This window comes from Monopterus albus, unplaced genomic scaffold (assembly GCF_001952655.1).
Source record: "Monopterus albus unplaced genomic scaffold, M_albus_1.0 scaffold7.1, whole genome shotgun sequence".
NCBI classification, from domain to species: Eukaryota; Metazoa; Chordata; class Actinopteri; order Synbranchiformes; family Synbranchidae; genus Monopterus; species Monopterus albus.
The window spans coordinates 719380-737705 of record NW_018127887.1 but is presented as its reverse complement, the minus strand read 5'-3'; the positions used below and the strand labels follow the sequence as shown (position 1 = coordinate 737705).

Here is an 18326-nt window from a genome sequence, read left to right as displayed (position 1 = left end):
CACAGTTTGTGACTGATCCTGGTCTGTTAAGGAGTCATTAATTTAATTGCGCTTTTTGTGTTGGCTTAGTTGCATCTAGTCCCGCTGTTACACTCCTCTGTGCAATTCACCTGCTTATAGCCTCTGCAGCAAACATTCCTCTAACATTGGCCAAAACAGCTGAATGGGCAGGAAAAATACTGCAATAAAAACAAATCTTTCCCAAAATCAAGGCACATGAAGCTAAAACAGCACCCACACTGCACCAGGTACATTCTGCATGTGTAAAAAACACTTTTTTTCTCAGTGTTATGATAAAACACAACACTAATGAGCTGTATATTCTGAAACACAGCAAAGAAGGCAGATCCCCTGGTACATGTTTGTGAAGGGTAATTAGTTCGATAGCAGTCATTTCTGAGGTTGTCTTCTTTAGAACAGCAAATTAAAAGCATGTAGATTAGTGGTGTAAATATTCAAGACAATACAAGTTTGTGTACAGTAATACAAGAACAGATGGACTAATGCATAGTGATGCTGCTTTGTGATGGGAGTTGTTGATGAACACAGAGAAAAAACATGGAGGAGTGCACAAAAGACTGTAGTCCCCCCCCCACAATCTCTGTTGTGCGTTCTGCAGCCTTAGCACTAAAATCTGATTCAATCTTTCTGTGAACAAGTGCATTGCTTGCCAACACAAATGACAGCGGGAGTGGGCCAGGCGCCAAAGTCCTCCCCTGACTATCAAGAGAGAAAAGCAATCAAAAGCAGCAATCAATATAAACAAAGCCGTAACTGCTATTGATTATTTAGCTCTACACTGATGGGCAATGATAGTTATGGCCCTAAATTCATACACTCACTTGATTAATACTTTCACTTTTCTGTTAAAACAGTCAATCAGGCAAGATGCTTTGTTAGAAAATGACTATGTAAGAGGTAGTGTTGTGTCTGTTGTGGGATTTTAGTAGGATGCAATGGAAACTGCTTCTCAGTTCAGCATCCTGCAGTCTCATCAGTCAAGGTAAAGTGGACTGTTACTTCCATCAGCTGCATTTGAGTTTGGGCAACTCAGCAAGTTTTCCTCTAGTGCACACACAGCCTGTACAATAGAACTATACTGTGGAAAAGCCAGGAGTCCTCAGCTGAGCTCAAAGTGTCTGGTGAGAGAGCAGCCCCTTGAGCTGTGGCCTCTGAGTGGCAGGTCATAAAGACATATGACCAGGCTGTGGCAAGTCATTCACTATGATTCACAGAACAGGATTTTATATGATATACAATGAGAGTATGCTGCAAATTATAAACAGATGAAGGCTTATGCTGTGTCAAAATCAAGGCCATCAGTAATCTGAAAGCATCCACCTCTAGCATATCACTGCCAGGTTTACTAGATGGGAACTGAATCGTAATTTTTCAGTTATTTTTTAAATAAAGGAATTTTTTTTTGTTTAACCAGTCATATTTTTTTTTAATGGAGATGATGAGTGTTTCCAGTTATTGGTGGTGTAATATTTTCACAGTTTTTTGTTTAGGGATTAAACAGTCAGGCTGTTGGTTCACCACTTTGGACCAGATTTAAATATTTCAGCATCTATTAGATGGATTGCCTTAACATTTTGTACAGATATAATGACCTCCAGAAAATAAATCCCTCAGTACTGACTTTGGTCATCCCCTGACTGTATATCCATCGCTACTGGCAGAATAACATGCTTGCTTTTTAGTGAAAATGTGAGAGTAAATCAAGAGTACATTTAGATGTCACTGCTGCCTAAAGGGTAAATTCTAAGGACTTTGGGGATCCCCTAAACTTTCTTCAAGTGCCACATGCAGGCGCAATTTTTCATTTATTGAGTGAAATACCTAAACATCTGCCAGATGGTCTCCATGGTTACCAGAGGATGTACCCTAATTTTTCGCTGATCCCATGACTTTTATCGTTTTGAGGGACATGTCAGCAATTACAAAATGAACCACCATGGATTGTGGTGCCACCCTCAGAATGAATAGTAATTTCTTTGGTGATCCTCTGACTTTTCATTAAGTCAAGATATTAATGTGCGCAGTAATTTGGTTTATGACCAAATACCTGCAAAACTAATGACACTGCCATCAGTCTCAGCTGAACTTTGCGTTTAGTGATAAATGGCAAATATTTGCTTGCTAACATGTTAAACTAAGATGGCAAGCTGCTTAACATCAGCAGCCTCACAGAGCCACAGACATGGCTGTAACTATTAGTCTTGTTAATAAATCAACATGTCAGAGAGTGGCTTAATGCTCTGTCACTATGACACACAGCAGCACTAAGCGTCAGTGTCTTTACTTAACTCTCTATATACGCTAAATGATATTTTAACAAACCTTCTACTTTTTATAACCAAAAACGTTAGTTTGACACAATTTTAAGAAGCAAAAACACCTGTTAAATGTTACTATTGTTGACCAATACTCAGCTCATCCAGCTCAGTGGATTTGTGTCAGATGGAGCGACTGAAATGAAATTACAGGCAGGTCATAACTGAGCTGTCAACACAGTATAACTCCCCTGAGGCAGTTCACTGCTCTGTCTGGAAACAGCTAAGTATGTGTGTTACACCTGTGTCTGCTTTGATTCATGCACATCAGAGCTTTGAATCTAAAACACTGCTTTGTGAAGATTATAGGCAGTTAACCATTAAATAGCTGCTGGTTTTATTTTCATATATACTACAGAATCCTAAAAATCAGAGCTGAGTCTAAATAAACTCTAAAGTATTTAAAATGATCAACATTTACTATTACATGGAGTTGATGGGGGTCGATGTTCTTAGAAAAATACATACACATGGTTTTACTAGTATTTAAATGCAGACAATAGCATTTCATGATTCATCGTATCAAAAGTCTTCTTCAGATCTAAAACACTGCCCCAACAACACCACTTTTATTCAATTTTGACTTAAAGTATTCCAATAAATAACAGTTTGCTGTGTCAGTAGAATGGTTAACCCCAAACCCAAATTGTAACAAATGAAAAAAAACTTTATTTGATTCAAATAATCTGTTGAATGATCAACTATCCATCTCTCAAGAACCTTAAAAATAACAGAATACTTACAAGGATACTTACTGGCTGATAATTTCAAACAGCAGTGGAATCGCTCGATTTTAATATAAGAACCACAAGAGCAGGTGTATTCTGGGTTTAAACAGTAATTTAAATTTTCTAGTAACAAACCGGTCTCATTCCAAAAGAACTGCACCTCTTCTTTAGATGGTCTCTAATACTCTACATGTATTTTGTTAGTTTTTATTGTTTACCTAGGTCCTTGTTTGCTTTGTGAAACCTATGTTGGGGTTAGATCGGAGAACTGTGAAGTTGTTGTTTGGAGATTTTAAATGGCAAACACCTGAATTTGGTGTACGATGGGACCCGCATATTGGAAATTTAAACATAGTCTGTGGTTTCTTTCACTGTTGGATGGTATATCAGTCAGTATTATGTTCTTTCAGCCATAATCAAATCTTACTAATGTCAGAATGCAGGCTTGTTGGTTCTGTACATTGTGGTCCTACATTATATTGTCTGTGGTTAGGTGATTCTGCTCATTAGTATTGTGTTTGCTTTTGACTCAGTTTACTTACATTGGAGTCAAGGAGATCAATGCTGTCCAGGCTTTTGCTCCTGTGAATGCGGCCCTTGATACGGCGGAGTGATGGCTTGCCCTGAATGGTGTTTGCTGAGGAAGATGCTTTGATGGAGCCGGCGGTCGGGCTGGGGTGGATCCTGAGGTCAGCACAGAGGGAGCAGGAGGAGAAGGGCAAAGAAAAACAGCACAACATCAGGGCAAGTAAGTGCACATCCTGCATGGCTGTATCACAGCAGGACGAAGTGCCACACGAAGAATACTGTGGTCATGCTTCTGCTTTTCAAAAGGCCACAGTTCCCTGCTAAATGAAATGGCATTTAAAGAAATCTATAATTAGATTTAATGCAGGGGAGCTGGTTGAAGCTCAGGAACCAGCTCAAACAGAGGGGGCCTGTGCACCTCTGCGGGGCACACCAGTCTGGCTATGTAATGGTGAGATATAAGGAGGAGGCACACTCAAATGACCTATCACCAATACTCTCAGGAAATGTTTATACCCATCAAAAATGACAACCTTAAGCAGTGTGGTTGGAGCCCAGCTGGCCACATTACAACCCTTAGCTTCCAATTCTATTAGAGTTTCATGGTTGTAAATAACAGCTTTATTAATGATTAATAACTCAAATAAACAATTTTATGGATCAATTATAATATGGTCATAAATAATTGTTGTAATACTACCATTCCCTTATTGCTTAACTGTTTCCAATTATTGTACTGCATTCATACAGCATAATGTAGCTCAGATTTGTAGCTACTACTGTTACTGCCTCTTCTCTCAGATTTGTAGCTACTACTGTTACTGTCTCTTCTCTTCCCTTCTCTTCGCTTCGCTTCGCTTCGCTTCTCTCCCTACAAGTAATCATCAAAGTCCTTCCTCTCAGTGTCCAGGAGGACAATCAGTTTTAATGAGGATTTACTTAAGACAATATTAAGCAGGGAAAAATCTTGTCTACTGTATATAGTGTAGCTCCGAGACAGTAGATATCCATTACAGTAGCGTGCTGAGCAGCAGATCTCAAGGAACTCCTAAGGTTTGGAGACTCAGCAATGAAATCATGAGAGAAAGGAATGAACAAAGGTGGGAGGAAAGACAGCATCACCCTCCATGTTCCCTGCATTAATTCAAGTAATTGCCTGAAGCAGACTAAGGTGCTTACTGGCTGGAAATGCAAGGCAAAATCATTCTGCAATACATGCAGTCAATTACAGGCGACTTCAGATTGTTCATATAAACAGTACAGCAAACAAGACTAATGAGTGAAGCTGCTTGGACTATATCACAGGCCCGGTGCAGTCCGGTGCATTCAGAGGCTCATTCCTGGATGTGGATTCTGAAATGGAATTCAGCCAAAACGGCAAATGTAACGCAGTGCCAGCAACTGTGCCGACTCAGATATAATGTGCAGTGAATGATTTCTCTTTGCTTTTGTGATGAATTCTCCTTTGCTATCAGATATGCAGGTGTAATGTGTTTCACTCCAGGTTTAAAACTATGAGATTGAATGTTAACATCTCCTTTTCACTTTTTTCATGGTTATATAGGTGGATGGCATTTGGTATATGGCCATTCATCCATGTGTAAAATATTACCAAAGACCATTTTACCATTTTATGACACAGAATAAGCGTCATTTTAAAGGGTGTGACATTTATAGTCTTCTTATCTAAATCACTGAGCTAAGAAGACCATTTTCATATCTGTACTCTAATAATGAAGCTACACCCATAAGACAAGCTGTCTAACAGTAACAAAATCCACCTAGTAGTAATGATAATGTTAATTAATTAACATGTTACATCTTGTTTGTTTAATCTTTATAAAATTGAAGTGTAAAAGCAACATGTTTCTATTTTCTGAGGCTTTTTGTGGTGGATTATTTCTCGATTGTCTGTGGAGGGTTCATAACATAATCAGAGTCGTCTTGGCCCTGATATGATGATTGGACTGAAGTGTGTTGCAGTGTTTCTGAACAAAGCAAAATCCACCTCACAAGAAAACAGAACAGGATCAATACCAAGACCCCCAATGGCCTGCACTGTCCACTGCAAAGTGTGTTAATGTAATTCAAACATAATGTCAAGCAGATTTCTGATGCTATTACAAAGATAGGACAGGACACATACACACACAGGACTCAGTTATGGGGCTATATGCCATCCCTCTGTTCTCTCTCTCACAGTGGAGGCGCCATCATATACGATTAGTTCAAGCAGTAACATCTACTGCTTGATTAGCAGGTCAATAGGCAGTGTTGCACTTCATTCCTGCCTGTCTGGCCAGTGCGAATATAACACAACAAGGAGAGCAATCCCGACCAGTTTCTGGTACACACATACGCAAAAAAAAACTGACGGTAAGATATACAACAGTACTCAGGTAATTCAATAATACTGCAAACTTAACTTATATGCTGTGACCACACTATCTGCCTTCTTTCTGGAGAAAATGTGCAAGTTCAAAATAACACAACAAACTTGTTGTATTATCCCTTCAGGCTTGCAACCATGTAAAGTTCATTAAGTCAGGTTAATGCTAATCTTTGTTTGTGTGCAGGGGGGATGGGTTTTTAAGACTACAGGCAAAAGGAACATCTGTTGGCATAAACTAATCCCAATTTAGAAAGCTGCTGCCGCTATTCCGTTTTTATTAAAGGAAAGCGGAGCTGTGCTTCCTCTAGCTTTGGGAGAATGTGGATGCGCAGGACTCACATAGTTTGTGCTTGGTGGATGGTAAATGTTCAGGTAGGAGCAACGTGTGTAATCTCACTGCCACATGCAGTGAGCTCAACAGCATAGGAGGCACCTCTGACCATTTGACCAAAAATGGGAAAGAATTAATGCTGCAATTATGTAAAAAGCAACCTTAAAAACTGGAAACTTGAATGATACAATGAGCTGTTTCTTTATGTAAATGTAAATGTAATGTCTCATTCTGTCATTCATCTGGATTCTAATGACAAAAGTATGAGCCACAGTGCCTTTTCAAATCATCAGTGGGGTGGTGTCTAAGGTTGACAACCATATAATAATTTTATTCAAAGATGTAACTAAGTATTTTTTATTATAACAAATCTTCACATTTTAGGAGCTATAACTAAAAAGGTTTTGGTATTTTTACTTAGTGTGGCCTAATCAGATATGTTCACTGCTGTAGATTACTTTTACACAAATCGGGAGATCAGTTATTTTAGTACTGCTATAGTTTCAGCTCTAGTATAAACACACAAGAGCAGTGTTGTTCCTAAAGGTCACTGTGATCATATTATCACTACCAGTTTTGAAAATAGGTTAAATCAGTATAACGTCTTTCTGGCAGAGAGAATGTGAGGAACAAGCGCTCACATAATGATGCCAAGTGTTATGTAAGAATATAAATTACAACTAAAATATGGAGAATTATACAACGCAAGGCTTTCAGTTACAGCACCCATATATCAAGTTAAAAATCTTTTAGGTGCTTCGTGTCTGTATATATATATAATAATATAATAATCACCTTTATTTGGCCAAGTATGTTACGCATAAGCTATTTGTTTTCGGTATAGAACTGAGGCAGCCATCTGCGGTGCCAACTCATTGATGACTCTAACCATCGGGGGCAACTTGGGGGTTCAGTGTCTTGCCCAAGGACACTTTGACACGTGGACTGCAGGCACCGTGATTCAAACCTCCAACCCTCCGGGTGGGACACGACCACGCTACCCACTGAATTGCAGTCGGCCCCAAAGATTTTTTTGTGATCACTGGAGCCGATGAAACTTAATGCATGCTTTTTGAGCGTTTATGATTCATGAGGTGTTAAAATGTTTTGCTGCACTTGGCCTGAAGCTCACCTATTTTGGTGGCAAGGTTAAAATGGATAGTTGACAACATTAACTAGGATGCGTTTCAATCAGGTGGATAGGCACTGTTTTGCAAGGGTTTATCTCAGACATTTTTGAAAACACAAGCCTATCAAATGAGACACTGCACACTATGCACAACATTACAACATATTCATTAGGTGTATGCCTTTGTCCAGAGTGACACAAAAAGATCTTCACTGTCCACATTTGTGCATTTGTCATGTTTTTGTTAAATATACAAACATGAGAAAAATGACAAGGGCATAAAATAATGATGACTCAAATGGACACACATTTTGTAATTTGTATATGGCAGCTTGAGCTACAAGGAAGTACTATCACTGAAGGTTACTACTTCAACCTACAACATTTGTTTCTACTATTTTAATTGATGATATTATTATGAGTATTTAAGATGAGAATGAGGACAAACATTTGACATGAATATCAGTCCCAGATACTGGATTTTATGTATTTTAACTCTCACCATGTAATGTCAGCTATAGCAGGGTAATAGGATATTAAACAAACTGCAGCTGTTGTTGTCTAATTGTACCCAACAGAGATTCCAAGCCTTTGTGTTATATTTTGCAGTGTGTAATTAAAAGCTTTTCCTTGACTACTGACCTTTTTTGAAAGGATGCTTTAATTATTAAGCTTAAAGGGCCATAGTGTTTTAGCACATTTGACCTCCTTATCTCCAAATACATTACTGTTAACATTTTTCATATAGCATACATGTTGTAGAGTTGATGCTGTAAATCCAATCAACATTCTGCTAATCAAATGCTGCAAGTACAGTATTTATTATGGTTTCCAAAAGATATTACAAATTTATCAAAATGACTTTTTTAGGTCAAAGAACAATTATTATTAAGTGGTAATGAATTTTAAATGCAGATTGGTTTGGAAAGTTTGCACTGTATTTCCTCATAGCAATTAAGTGGCTTTGATAAAAACTAAACTGATGTGCAGTGTGACGTATGATACAGTATAGCTAACATAAATATAAAGTGTAGTTACTGTGTGAGAATGAATGGAAATCTGCGCCTGCTTGACAGGGAGAAAAAATTACAATAAAATATCCAAAACACAAGAATATGATCTGCAAAATATTTACCTGGTATGGAAACAAAAATGCCAGTTATGAATCAATCTGTGTTCTGTTGGCTTATTAAAGAGTACGTGACCTACTAGAGCTCAACGTCGTCACGTCATCTCACAACAGAGGCGACTGTTTTTTTACTCAGATTCAATTAACACAGCCAGAGCTTGCTCTAACAGTTATATAACTCGTTTAACCGATTGTATCAGTGCACTGCTGTAAAAGAGACAAGAAGCCCCTTTTGAAATTTACTTAAATAAATGAAGATGTAAAAATGTAAATAACAATGTCTTCTGTCCTAATGAAACCCCTTTTCTCCTCCTAGAGGGGCATTTAGGCTAATAAGAAGATGACTAGGGAATACGATTAGCCTGAGATAACAAGCCACATGTCATAAGCATTTGACCCCTGCTAAGGTTGCGGCAGCACTGGTCATAATCTTGTAAATGTTGTATTTAGTAAAAAAGAATTAGGAATAGCTTGTACAGTATATCACAATACATTAATTACTACAAACTGTAAACACATCCTGCTCTACACATGATTATACAGTCATTTGAACTTAGAGGTCATTTCACATGTGAAATTCATGTTGGGCTCTATGGGTGTTTGTAAATCTCCTTTGATCATGATAATTTTCTCAAGACAATATAATGCTCAGATATTATCAGCATCAGTGTTTTGCCCTTGCTTCAGTGGCAGGAATTGTTTAGGCTTAGGCTGGCTTTACAAAAGTGATGACAGCAGTTAAGCCTGTCAAACACTTCAGTGTAACTGCATTGTGTAGGTAAATGATCCACACTGTGCGATGCATTTTGAGCTTGTGTGAAACACTTGCTATCAGAGTGCCATTGATCCTACTGACTCCTAATTAACCGTTTTTGCTTTCAAACACATTGTAACTGTCACGCACATTGCAGCTTCAGCAGCAATCTGCTTACAGTAAGAAAAGGGAATGAAAAGAAGACTGCCTTAAAGTAAACAAATGAACAAGGCCACAGAAGAGAAAAGGGGAGTGAGATTTGGTCACTGCAACATATTATATAGCATCCAGGCACACAGAGTAATGAGGACACTGAATAGGTGGCCAAACAAGACACAAACACCCATGCTGAGAGCAGAGTATGTGCAGAAAATGTTCAATTGACATGGCAATGAGAGGTGTACAGAGACCTGGCTACAGCACAGGAAATAAAAACAGGAGAGGATCATGTTTCATGCTTTACATTTTATTAATTAGTTTCAGCACAGCAGTGGGGATGAGAGTGGTTGAGGAGGGAGCGTGATGATTTACTCAGATGTTAGCTGGATGATGACATTTCCAGTGACAACAACAGGGCAGTGGAGGCCATAGGCTATAGTACACTGAAGCACATGAAGTTGGAGGCAAGAAACAATGATGAAGCTATGACATCATCCTACGCATTCAACTTTACAAAGTGATGAAGAGGAAGGGCACAGCTAGAGCCAGTGGACTTCAGGCACACCGGAACGCACGCAAACAAACTCCCAGCATGCCCAGTAGTTGCTTTACACGCTGTATATGGCCACGGTCGGACTGTGATGATTGCAACATGGTGCAGACTGGCTGCAGTGGCTGTGAGCAATAGTATGTCGTTTTGGAGAGTGACCGTGGATCCGTGACCCGCTCATCATTTGACAAGATGTGGGAGGCGACACCTCGGCCCATCGCAGCCCCCCTCTTTTTTATCCAACCTGCATCACACCATCATCCGCACCAAGGTTCATACTCACCAAAAACGCTTCCTGGGTGGAAGACAATGTTCTTTGTTGGAGGCGGTCACCCCCAGAGCCAGCTGCATAACAGTAATGTATTTCTGGTAATTCACCATGGTACTGTCCACCGCTACTAAAAATCCAACCCAAAGAAAAGCACAGGTGACCATATATTTCGTTATTCCCTGGCATCCGCCGCAGCTGCGTCTTCCATGCTCAGCATCACAACGCCATTTCCAGCACTGAAGGACTGACAGTGAAAATAGTCCCCGAGGAGCTGAGCGAAAGGTGCCGTACCGCGACCCATGTCTGCAATGACACTGACCGTGTTTTAGCGCTCGCAAACAGATCGACGATCCACTCGATTTCTGGTGCTTTTATAATGCGGTCAGGATTTGGACATGATCTCCTTCCTCCTGCCGCCTCCCTCCTACCCAGGGCTGGAAACACTCTCTTTAAAACGCTGCAGCGTCCAGGCGTCCGTGTGTGTGAGGTAGGGGAGAGAGTGCGTGTGTGTAGGTTAGTGTAGTCGAAGAGGAGCGACTGGGAGGGAGGAGGGGAGGAAGAGGAGACGGGGAGGGGGGTAAGGGACCGATTCATTTGTATATGCTCTCAGCTGTAGCTTCTGTTTAGGAAGACCGAATTAGTCTTTAATCATGCTGCTTACACAGAGACTTATCTCCGTGTCAGACTATACTTCCTGAGATCAGTAGCGACTTACAGCTGTGAACAGTGCACTTCATCATGGTTGATTTTCCATTTTGCTTCGGTTTCAGGGTCCTGGTACGGTGCGTGGTGGCCGCTTTTAAGTGCATTTCAAATTATGCCTAAAAACACTGGGAACTGCAGAGGAAAAGTTGGTGCATCTGTGACAATCTGCGTTGGAAACAACATGTACTACATGTCCACTCAAGTATCCACTCCACTGGAGAGACAAAGAACAAACAAACAAACAAAAAACAGCAGCAAAGATATCAGACATGTGTGGAACAATGAGGAAATTAATGCATGAAACAAACAGAAATTACATGCACTCATCAGCCACTTTATTAGTACAGTTGTGTGCAGTTCAGTGCAACACATCTACCTTAACATCTGTGTTTATGAAGCTCAAAATGAGCCTGGGTCACACTGGGAACTGTTAATGTTGTGGGTCTCAAATATAAAGACGTTTTATTGGTGATGCTGAACATATTTCTTACAGTTCTTTAGAGAGCATTTATTACTTCCTTTTATAAGTAATTTAAAGATAACGACATATTTTGATGACTGACACAGAAAGCATTCTCATTACACTCTGATGATAGATGTTTGTTAAATGCATTCACTTGCAGCACACAGCAGCCATGTCTCAGTGGACTGTGCCCACAGCGCTTGCCAGTAGCAGCAAACAGAGGCTGGTGTTGTGTGTTTTTCAGTCAACACATTCACACACTGGTGCCGTTCGAAGCTTCAAGGTGAGCTGATTAGTCCAGATGCTGAAGGCTTTGAGGAGAGGACTGCCTTCTCACCCGAAGTGCTCTTATCTTATCTATGTCAGACAGACTTAAATAAAAGTGTGAGCTCTGTGGAGGCCAGTTAAATGGAAACTGATGGTTTGATATTTATCTGCTATATCTGATATAAGAATCAGGAGATAAAGGGATTATTTGGCTTGTTAAATAGAAAAAATGACACTGAGGCACACACTGAAAATAAATTTGAGAAACTGTTGTGTCATACAAAAGACTTCCACTAACAGGCAGAGCATGACACTGACAATGCCAGTGTCAGAGGAGCAAATCCCTCTGTGGCTGACATTGCTAAAAACACCCATGACACTAGTGCTGAATGTACCGATGAAAGTATCCTCCACACAGTGTGTGCTGCACTAACCTGCAGTACTGGCAGTGTAAACCTCTCTTTGGCAAGTGTGGGGTGAACATATTAAATACACTATGTATGTTTGTATAAAATAAAAATATGATTAAATTAGTTAGAAAGATTTTAAAAATGATAAACGTTGCAGTTTTTAAACTGAACACCTACGTTTAAATAAGTTCATGTATTTTAAAAATTATAGCATTTACAGTAAAGCCTAATGTAACACACAGAAAAAGAACGTCAGGCCTGATCTGAAATTTAAAACAGCCGTTTTTTTGTGTGGTTGCCAGTTACTTCTGGCTGACTGGAATCAGACAACCCTTCAGGGTATTTTAGGAACCTAAGTTAATCTAGTGCTCACACTGTATGCCCATAAATTCCTTCATGCAGTACTTGCTGGTGAAAAGGCTTTTAATTTTTGTACAAAAAAACCATTCTAGACACAATAGAAAACACAAAAAATTAAATACACCTGTATACTCCTGAAATATATACTTTTCTCTACATAAGTTTCAGGGCTTGAAAAAGAATATGGACACATACACATGGTGCAGACTTTTTTTTTTTTTTAGAGTGAGTGCAGTATTTTTAGACTCAGCATATTTCAGCAAAATAAATAAAGAACTTTGTATTTTTATACCAGTATTCTATTTAGTGAATATTGATGAACAGCAAGCTCCAAATGTACAGTCTGAAAAAAATTCCACATTATTAAAAGCTAAATTGTGTGTGTGAACTGTTGAAGTCCTAAACTGCCACACATGCAGATTTAAATATGAAATGTGAGCCATGTACATGAATAGAAACACTGTCATTTGTGCAGCAGTCAAATTATGCAGTTCCCTCAAAAACTGTTAGGTTGCAACAAATTCCTTCTAGTGTGTCTTGAACAAGATGCTACCACTGAAGATGATAACAGGTGATATGTGCATGCACGGAGGAGCAAGAGGTTAAAAAAACCCCACATGACTTCACATATGTATGTGACTCAGATATGAAACCTTAGTACTTTTAAAAGTCCCGGCTTCTGCCCTGGGAATACAAGGTGATAATAAAAGTTACAATTTGAGCCAAAATCTATGGCAGATTTGGGGCTCATAGGGCTAACATTTATTTTGAAAGTATATGAACCAAACTGTATGATAACAAAACATGTAGCACCAGCATACCGTGGTTTACGAAGGTAGCACGATGGCTACCAAAACTAGGTTTAGATGCATTATTTTTCCACATCCAGAAAATGACTACTTTGACTTTTGGCTGCACACTGGCAGTGCTTCCTGTAAATAGCCTTTTGAATCCAGTCAATACTCAACACATACACCACTAATCCAATCATCAGAGCAGAACTGAGGTCCAGTAAACCCACTAGCAATGCACTGTGTCACCTCCCATTGATGGTGTATGCCATTCAGGTAACTGTCAGGATCAACATTATGACAGACATAGCAGTCATTAGAAGATAGACACACACACACACTACTCAGGACTCTCTCTTTCCATTTCTCTTTAAGAGACACAGATTTTAGGGACCATGTATGGGAACCAGTAATAGTGTGTCAGTGGGGAAGCAGTGAGCCAGTGTTGGGTCAGTGGTTGTGCTGCAGTCTAAAGCCCACTGTATGCACACTCCACTGCAGCACTTTGATTTCATATTGGCATTCCCCCTCGGCATCTCCACAGGAATGGCTTGGAATAGCCTGCCCCATCATTACCCTTCTCACATGAGAAGCCACTGCTGACATCTTTTATTGTATGCTGCACACTCACACACACTCACACCTGCTCACACAGAGACGCACAGACACCTGTGCACTAATAGCACACTAAGGTCCTTTTTTTCTGCCAGTAAATAGGACAGACAGGGCTGCCCTTCTTTCTTGTGTCCTTAAACTCTCTTGCCCACTTTATCCTGCATAGTAAAACCAACGCTGGTCTGTGGGATTCAGAGACTGCTCCCAGAGGAGACAAACATGGACTCAAGTCCTGAGAACCTCCACGGCTGTAACACCGTGATTTATTACTTTTGCACCGAACAAAGAGGAGAAGTCCTCTTCACATGAATGCACTGCACCAAGAAGCACAAGAGTAATGGAACATGCACACACAATCACACCTCGGTGCTGTCGCAGTGCTTTCTCTCTATGTGCTGTGAGGTGAGTCATCAGCACAGAAGAACATAACCTCGCAGCTCCAGCTAATCTCTCCGTTCCTCCTCCTCCACCTCCTCCTCAATCTGCCAGCATCTCATTTTCTCCACTATGGATGGAGGCACAGCAACTTACATCATCGCTGCAGCTTCACATATACATATAAGGCCTCGGATCTAATTGCACGGTCGACACATCCTAAATCACATGCATATCCTCTGTAGGAGAATATACTCTGCATGCTTATAAAGCCACTTATCCAATCAATCAATATTTCTGCATTATGTACTGTACATTTAATACACTTAATCCAAGACTTTAATTCACAACTTCAGGCAGAGATGACTAGTCTTAAAATTTTAAAATTTAAAAAAAAAATACAACAAACCAATGCAAACAATATGGTGGTCAGCGGTCCTTTAACTGGTGTTAGTCAGCTTCACATCAGTTCCTGTGTCACTCTCACGCGGACACACGGGTTCTTTGTGTGCTTTAAGACAGAAGCCCAGAGATGTGATTAAATGTTGCATGTTCACTCTCAGTAAGCAAGATACTGACCAGAGGCAAAACAAAAAACCAAACTAATAAACACAGTGTCTCTTTGACCCCACACAGCTGACAATCAATCCGCTCTTCTCTTGTGGACCAGAGAAAATGTGCAGAGTAGAGGGTGCCGAGACAGAGTTCACCACAGGAAAACATTCCCAGGTTGTTCCCACATCTGTAACAAGCACGGCTGCCAACATGCTTCACTCTGTCATGCAGGGACACATTCTGGAACACAAATTTTGAAGCCGAGCATTCATTTCTTCAGGCAGTTTATGTCCTACTTCTCCTAAGAGTGAACAAACAAAAGATTATGCCCATTTTATCTAGACAAGCTGTACGTGCATAGTCTGACATGTGACTTGCTCACCCAGGCTCAAACAGCTTGTGTTAACAGGTAGTTTATATGCAGGAATTCAAGGATACATTCAGATCATTAGAATGGAAGAGGACTTACATTGCCTTGTCAGCACACTGTGTCTTCTGTGAAGCCTCTGTGACATTCAGGCTGTTTGTGCTGCTGTGGTACTGTGTTGTGTGTGTTGGTTTGTTTCTGTCAGCCTGTCTTGTGTGTATGTATGTGTGTTTGTCAGTGCCCAGGGTCAGGCCACTGGGATAGCTGTCTCCATGCTGACTCCTAGGCCTCCTTAACAGTGTAGGAAGCATATCAGTTTATCTGTCCAGTCATTTCAGCCATCACATCCAAGCAAACCCCAACTCACTACCTCTCATACTTATCCTCTAAAAAGTGTCTACTGTTCTATGACCCCCCCACCGAGCCAAGGGTGGGCCTACTCTCCCAGAGTCCTCACACACCAAGAAAGGCTCAATCACAGGGCCTGACAAACAAAGAAAAATGCTGCACTAGACTGTTCTGTTTGCTCTCACTCTTACAGTGTAGCAGATGTCATTTGATGCTGTGCAGTATAAAGTATAATAGTTTTAAGTCACAATTATAATGCTACATTAGCCTTCACTTCACTGAAAAGTGTCATTAACTGTCATTGTCTGGTGTCCAGCAATGCTTCCAGTGCTTCTCGGCATAGATTCAAGTCCCTGGAACCATTATTCCCAAAAATACATTCTCTTATTTGGTGTTTTAACAATACCAACTGAGAACCAGTAGGGGAAAATAACTAAGTATATTTACTCAAGTACTGTAATTAAGTACAGTTTTGAGGCATCTGTACTTGGGTATTTTCATTTTCTGCTGCTTCATACTTTGACTTCATTACAGTTTAGGAGCCAATATTGTACTTTTTACTCCACAACATTTATTTGATCATTTTAGTTACTAGTTACTTTTTAGAATTAGATTAATAATACAAAATATATTTATTGGCACCCCCACAAAATACCTAACAGTACTTCAAATTGTAAGCATATAAGGCAATTAGAATGAGCTCCACCTTTACTAGCTGAAGCATTAAATGTGATGTACATAGTAATGTGTCAATAATTAATTCAATAATTTAATATGTACTCACATGAAATGTTTCTGCATAATGAGTACTTTTACTTTTGGGACTTTAAGTATATTTTGCTAAAAATATTTTCATACTTCTACTTAATTAACATTTTGAAGCCAGGACATTTGCTTGTAAAAGAGTAGTTTTATACTGTGGTATTGTTACTTTTAGTAAACAATCTATTCCATCACTGCTGAGAACACTAACATCGTTTCAAGGCTGAAAAGAATTTGTAAAGGCTTGATAAAAACACTAAACATGTTTTGAAATTTAAAGGAATGTATTTGATGGAGTAACTTTATATCATAAGGATGATTTGATCAACTCACTGAACATGAAATAATCCCTCTATATGAGGCTTTCACATGACAGCAGTGATATGTAAAGTGGCACTCACCTGGGGTCAAATACAGCATCAGTGTACATGGCTGGGGAACACAAAGGTTGCTCTCCTGGGCTGTCTGGGGGTACAGGAAGGCCCCCTTTCCTGCCCTGACCTGGGACATTAACTGTAAGAGCAGGTTAATATATTAGCCACTTTTTTTTTTACACTTCTTCCGTTCTGACTGGGTGAGTAGTAGGATTCACAAGCTCCTAATCGTGGGATGTTAGCCGCACATAAAGCAGCTGCTCACTGAGCTGATAACGGAAGCCATTTTCTCGAGAATACTCACTTTATGTAAGTGTAAGTAATGCACATTGATTTGGGATAGTGCAGCACAGACATAGCCTTGCAGACTCAGCTATGCTGAGGCCATATGTTGCCAGAGGCTAGTTAGGAACGCTGGCAGCTCAGTAATCCCCTCAGCCATCCAGATTTAAGAAGCTATTTCTGTTGGCTCTTAGTCGGTGGCTTATTGCAAAGTAGTTTTCTTCTTTTTATTTTTTGCCAATTTCATACAGAAAATGAAAGTCAACCTAAGATATGTGAAAAAACAGAACAAATAAGTGGCACTCTACTGAAGATCAATGAGCTGTAACTTTGAAATGCATGCTGTGTTAGTCACTGATGTAATCACTTGCTAATTAATTACTGGCTGTACCTTCTCCATCCAGCAGAAAGCAGGTGAGCAGGTGGGGACACACTTCCTCCAGAACAGAACAGAATGAACAGAATGCAGCAGGCCCTTTTGAGGACAGATGGTCCAGGAATATTTCCGCTTGTTTTTTGTTGCACTCTTGTCCTAGTATTTCTTTGTACTCCCCCAGTGAGAAAACTTTATCATACACCAGGTAGGAAAGTACTGTGTTGACATCCAGTTCAGTCAGGATCTTCTGCCTGTGCTGTCTGAGAATCTTGGCTGTCCGTCTCTTCTTCTTCCTGGTGCACGGCCTCCTACCAGACCTTTGCTGCTGCCTCATTTGCTTCTTTACAAACCACTGCTTGGTGCCACCGCCAAACATCTTCAAGTTGAGAAAACCCACCAAAACGTCTTCTACAGCTCTGTCAACAGAATTCCCAAAGAAGGGGAGGTGCATATTTAATGCCAGTGAAGTGACCATGCCACATATTGAGCTTTGCTTTGTTGTTGTCTGAGTCGTTTATCTGGGGCAGGAGGAGACAATCTGGACAGTAGTTAATTTCTAGCTGAGTACTTACTGACACTAAGAAGATTATCAGACTCTTAAGCACACCAATGCAAACTGCTCAGCACTGCACAGACATGCAGAGCATATTTAACACTATTTTGATTTGATTTGATTTATTCTTTCAAGCATGTAAAACAGTTGATATGACAACACACATAATTTTACACATAATCCAATATCAATGTGCTTATACCTAGTACATGCTTGAATGGAGTAGGAAGAAGTCAGACTTATCCAGTCCTACCCCATGACATCATCTTACCATCATTGGTTTGCAAGCAGTAAATGATTCACTTCTACACCACACAAGTAATATACTAAAAAAAGAATATAACAGTGTTAACATTCTTACATCACACAAGTAATATACTAAAGAATGGTTACAAAATGTACACCACACCCACCAC

At 39.9% G+C, this 18326-nt stretch overlaps 1 protein-coding gene across 8 annotated transcripts in view; it reads right to left on the bottom strand.

Moving 5' to 3' along the window:
- The window catches only part of tjp1b (tight junction protein 1b), a 62245-nt gene that overhangs the window by 41469 nt on the left and 2450 nt on the right, over positions 1 to 18326 (bottom strand). For 6 of the 8 annotated variants that reach the window (XM_020621520.1, XM_020621530.1, XM_020621537.1 and 3 more), the window contains exons 2-4: positions 17373 to 17773; positions 16727 to 16838; positions 3607 to 3748 (exon numbers count right to left, since the gene is read on the bottom strand). In XM_020621520.1, coding sequence (XP_020477176.1) covers positions 3607 to 3748; positions 16727 to 16838; positions 17373 to 17733 — 615 coding nt within the window. In that variant the 5' untranslated portion in view covers positions 17734 to 17773. Of the gene's footprint in view, positions 1 to 3606; positions 3749 to 10319; positions 10570 to 16726; positions 16839 to 17372; positions 17774 to 18326 lie in introns of those variants that run through there. The other 2 variants (XM_020621552.1, XM_020621562.1) reach the window with 1 other exon arrangement.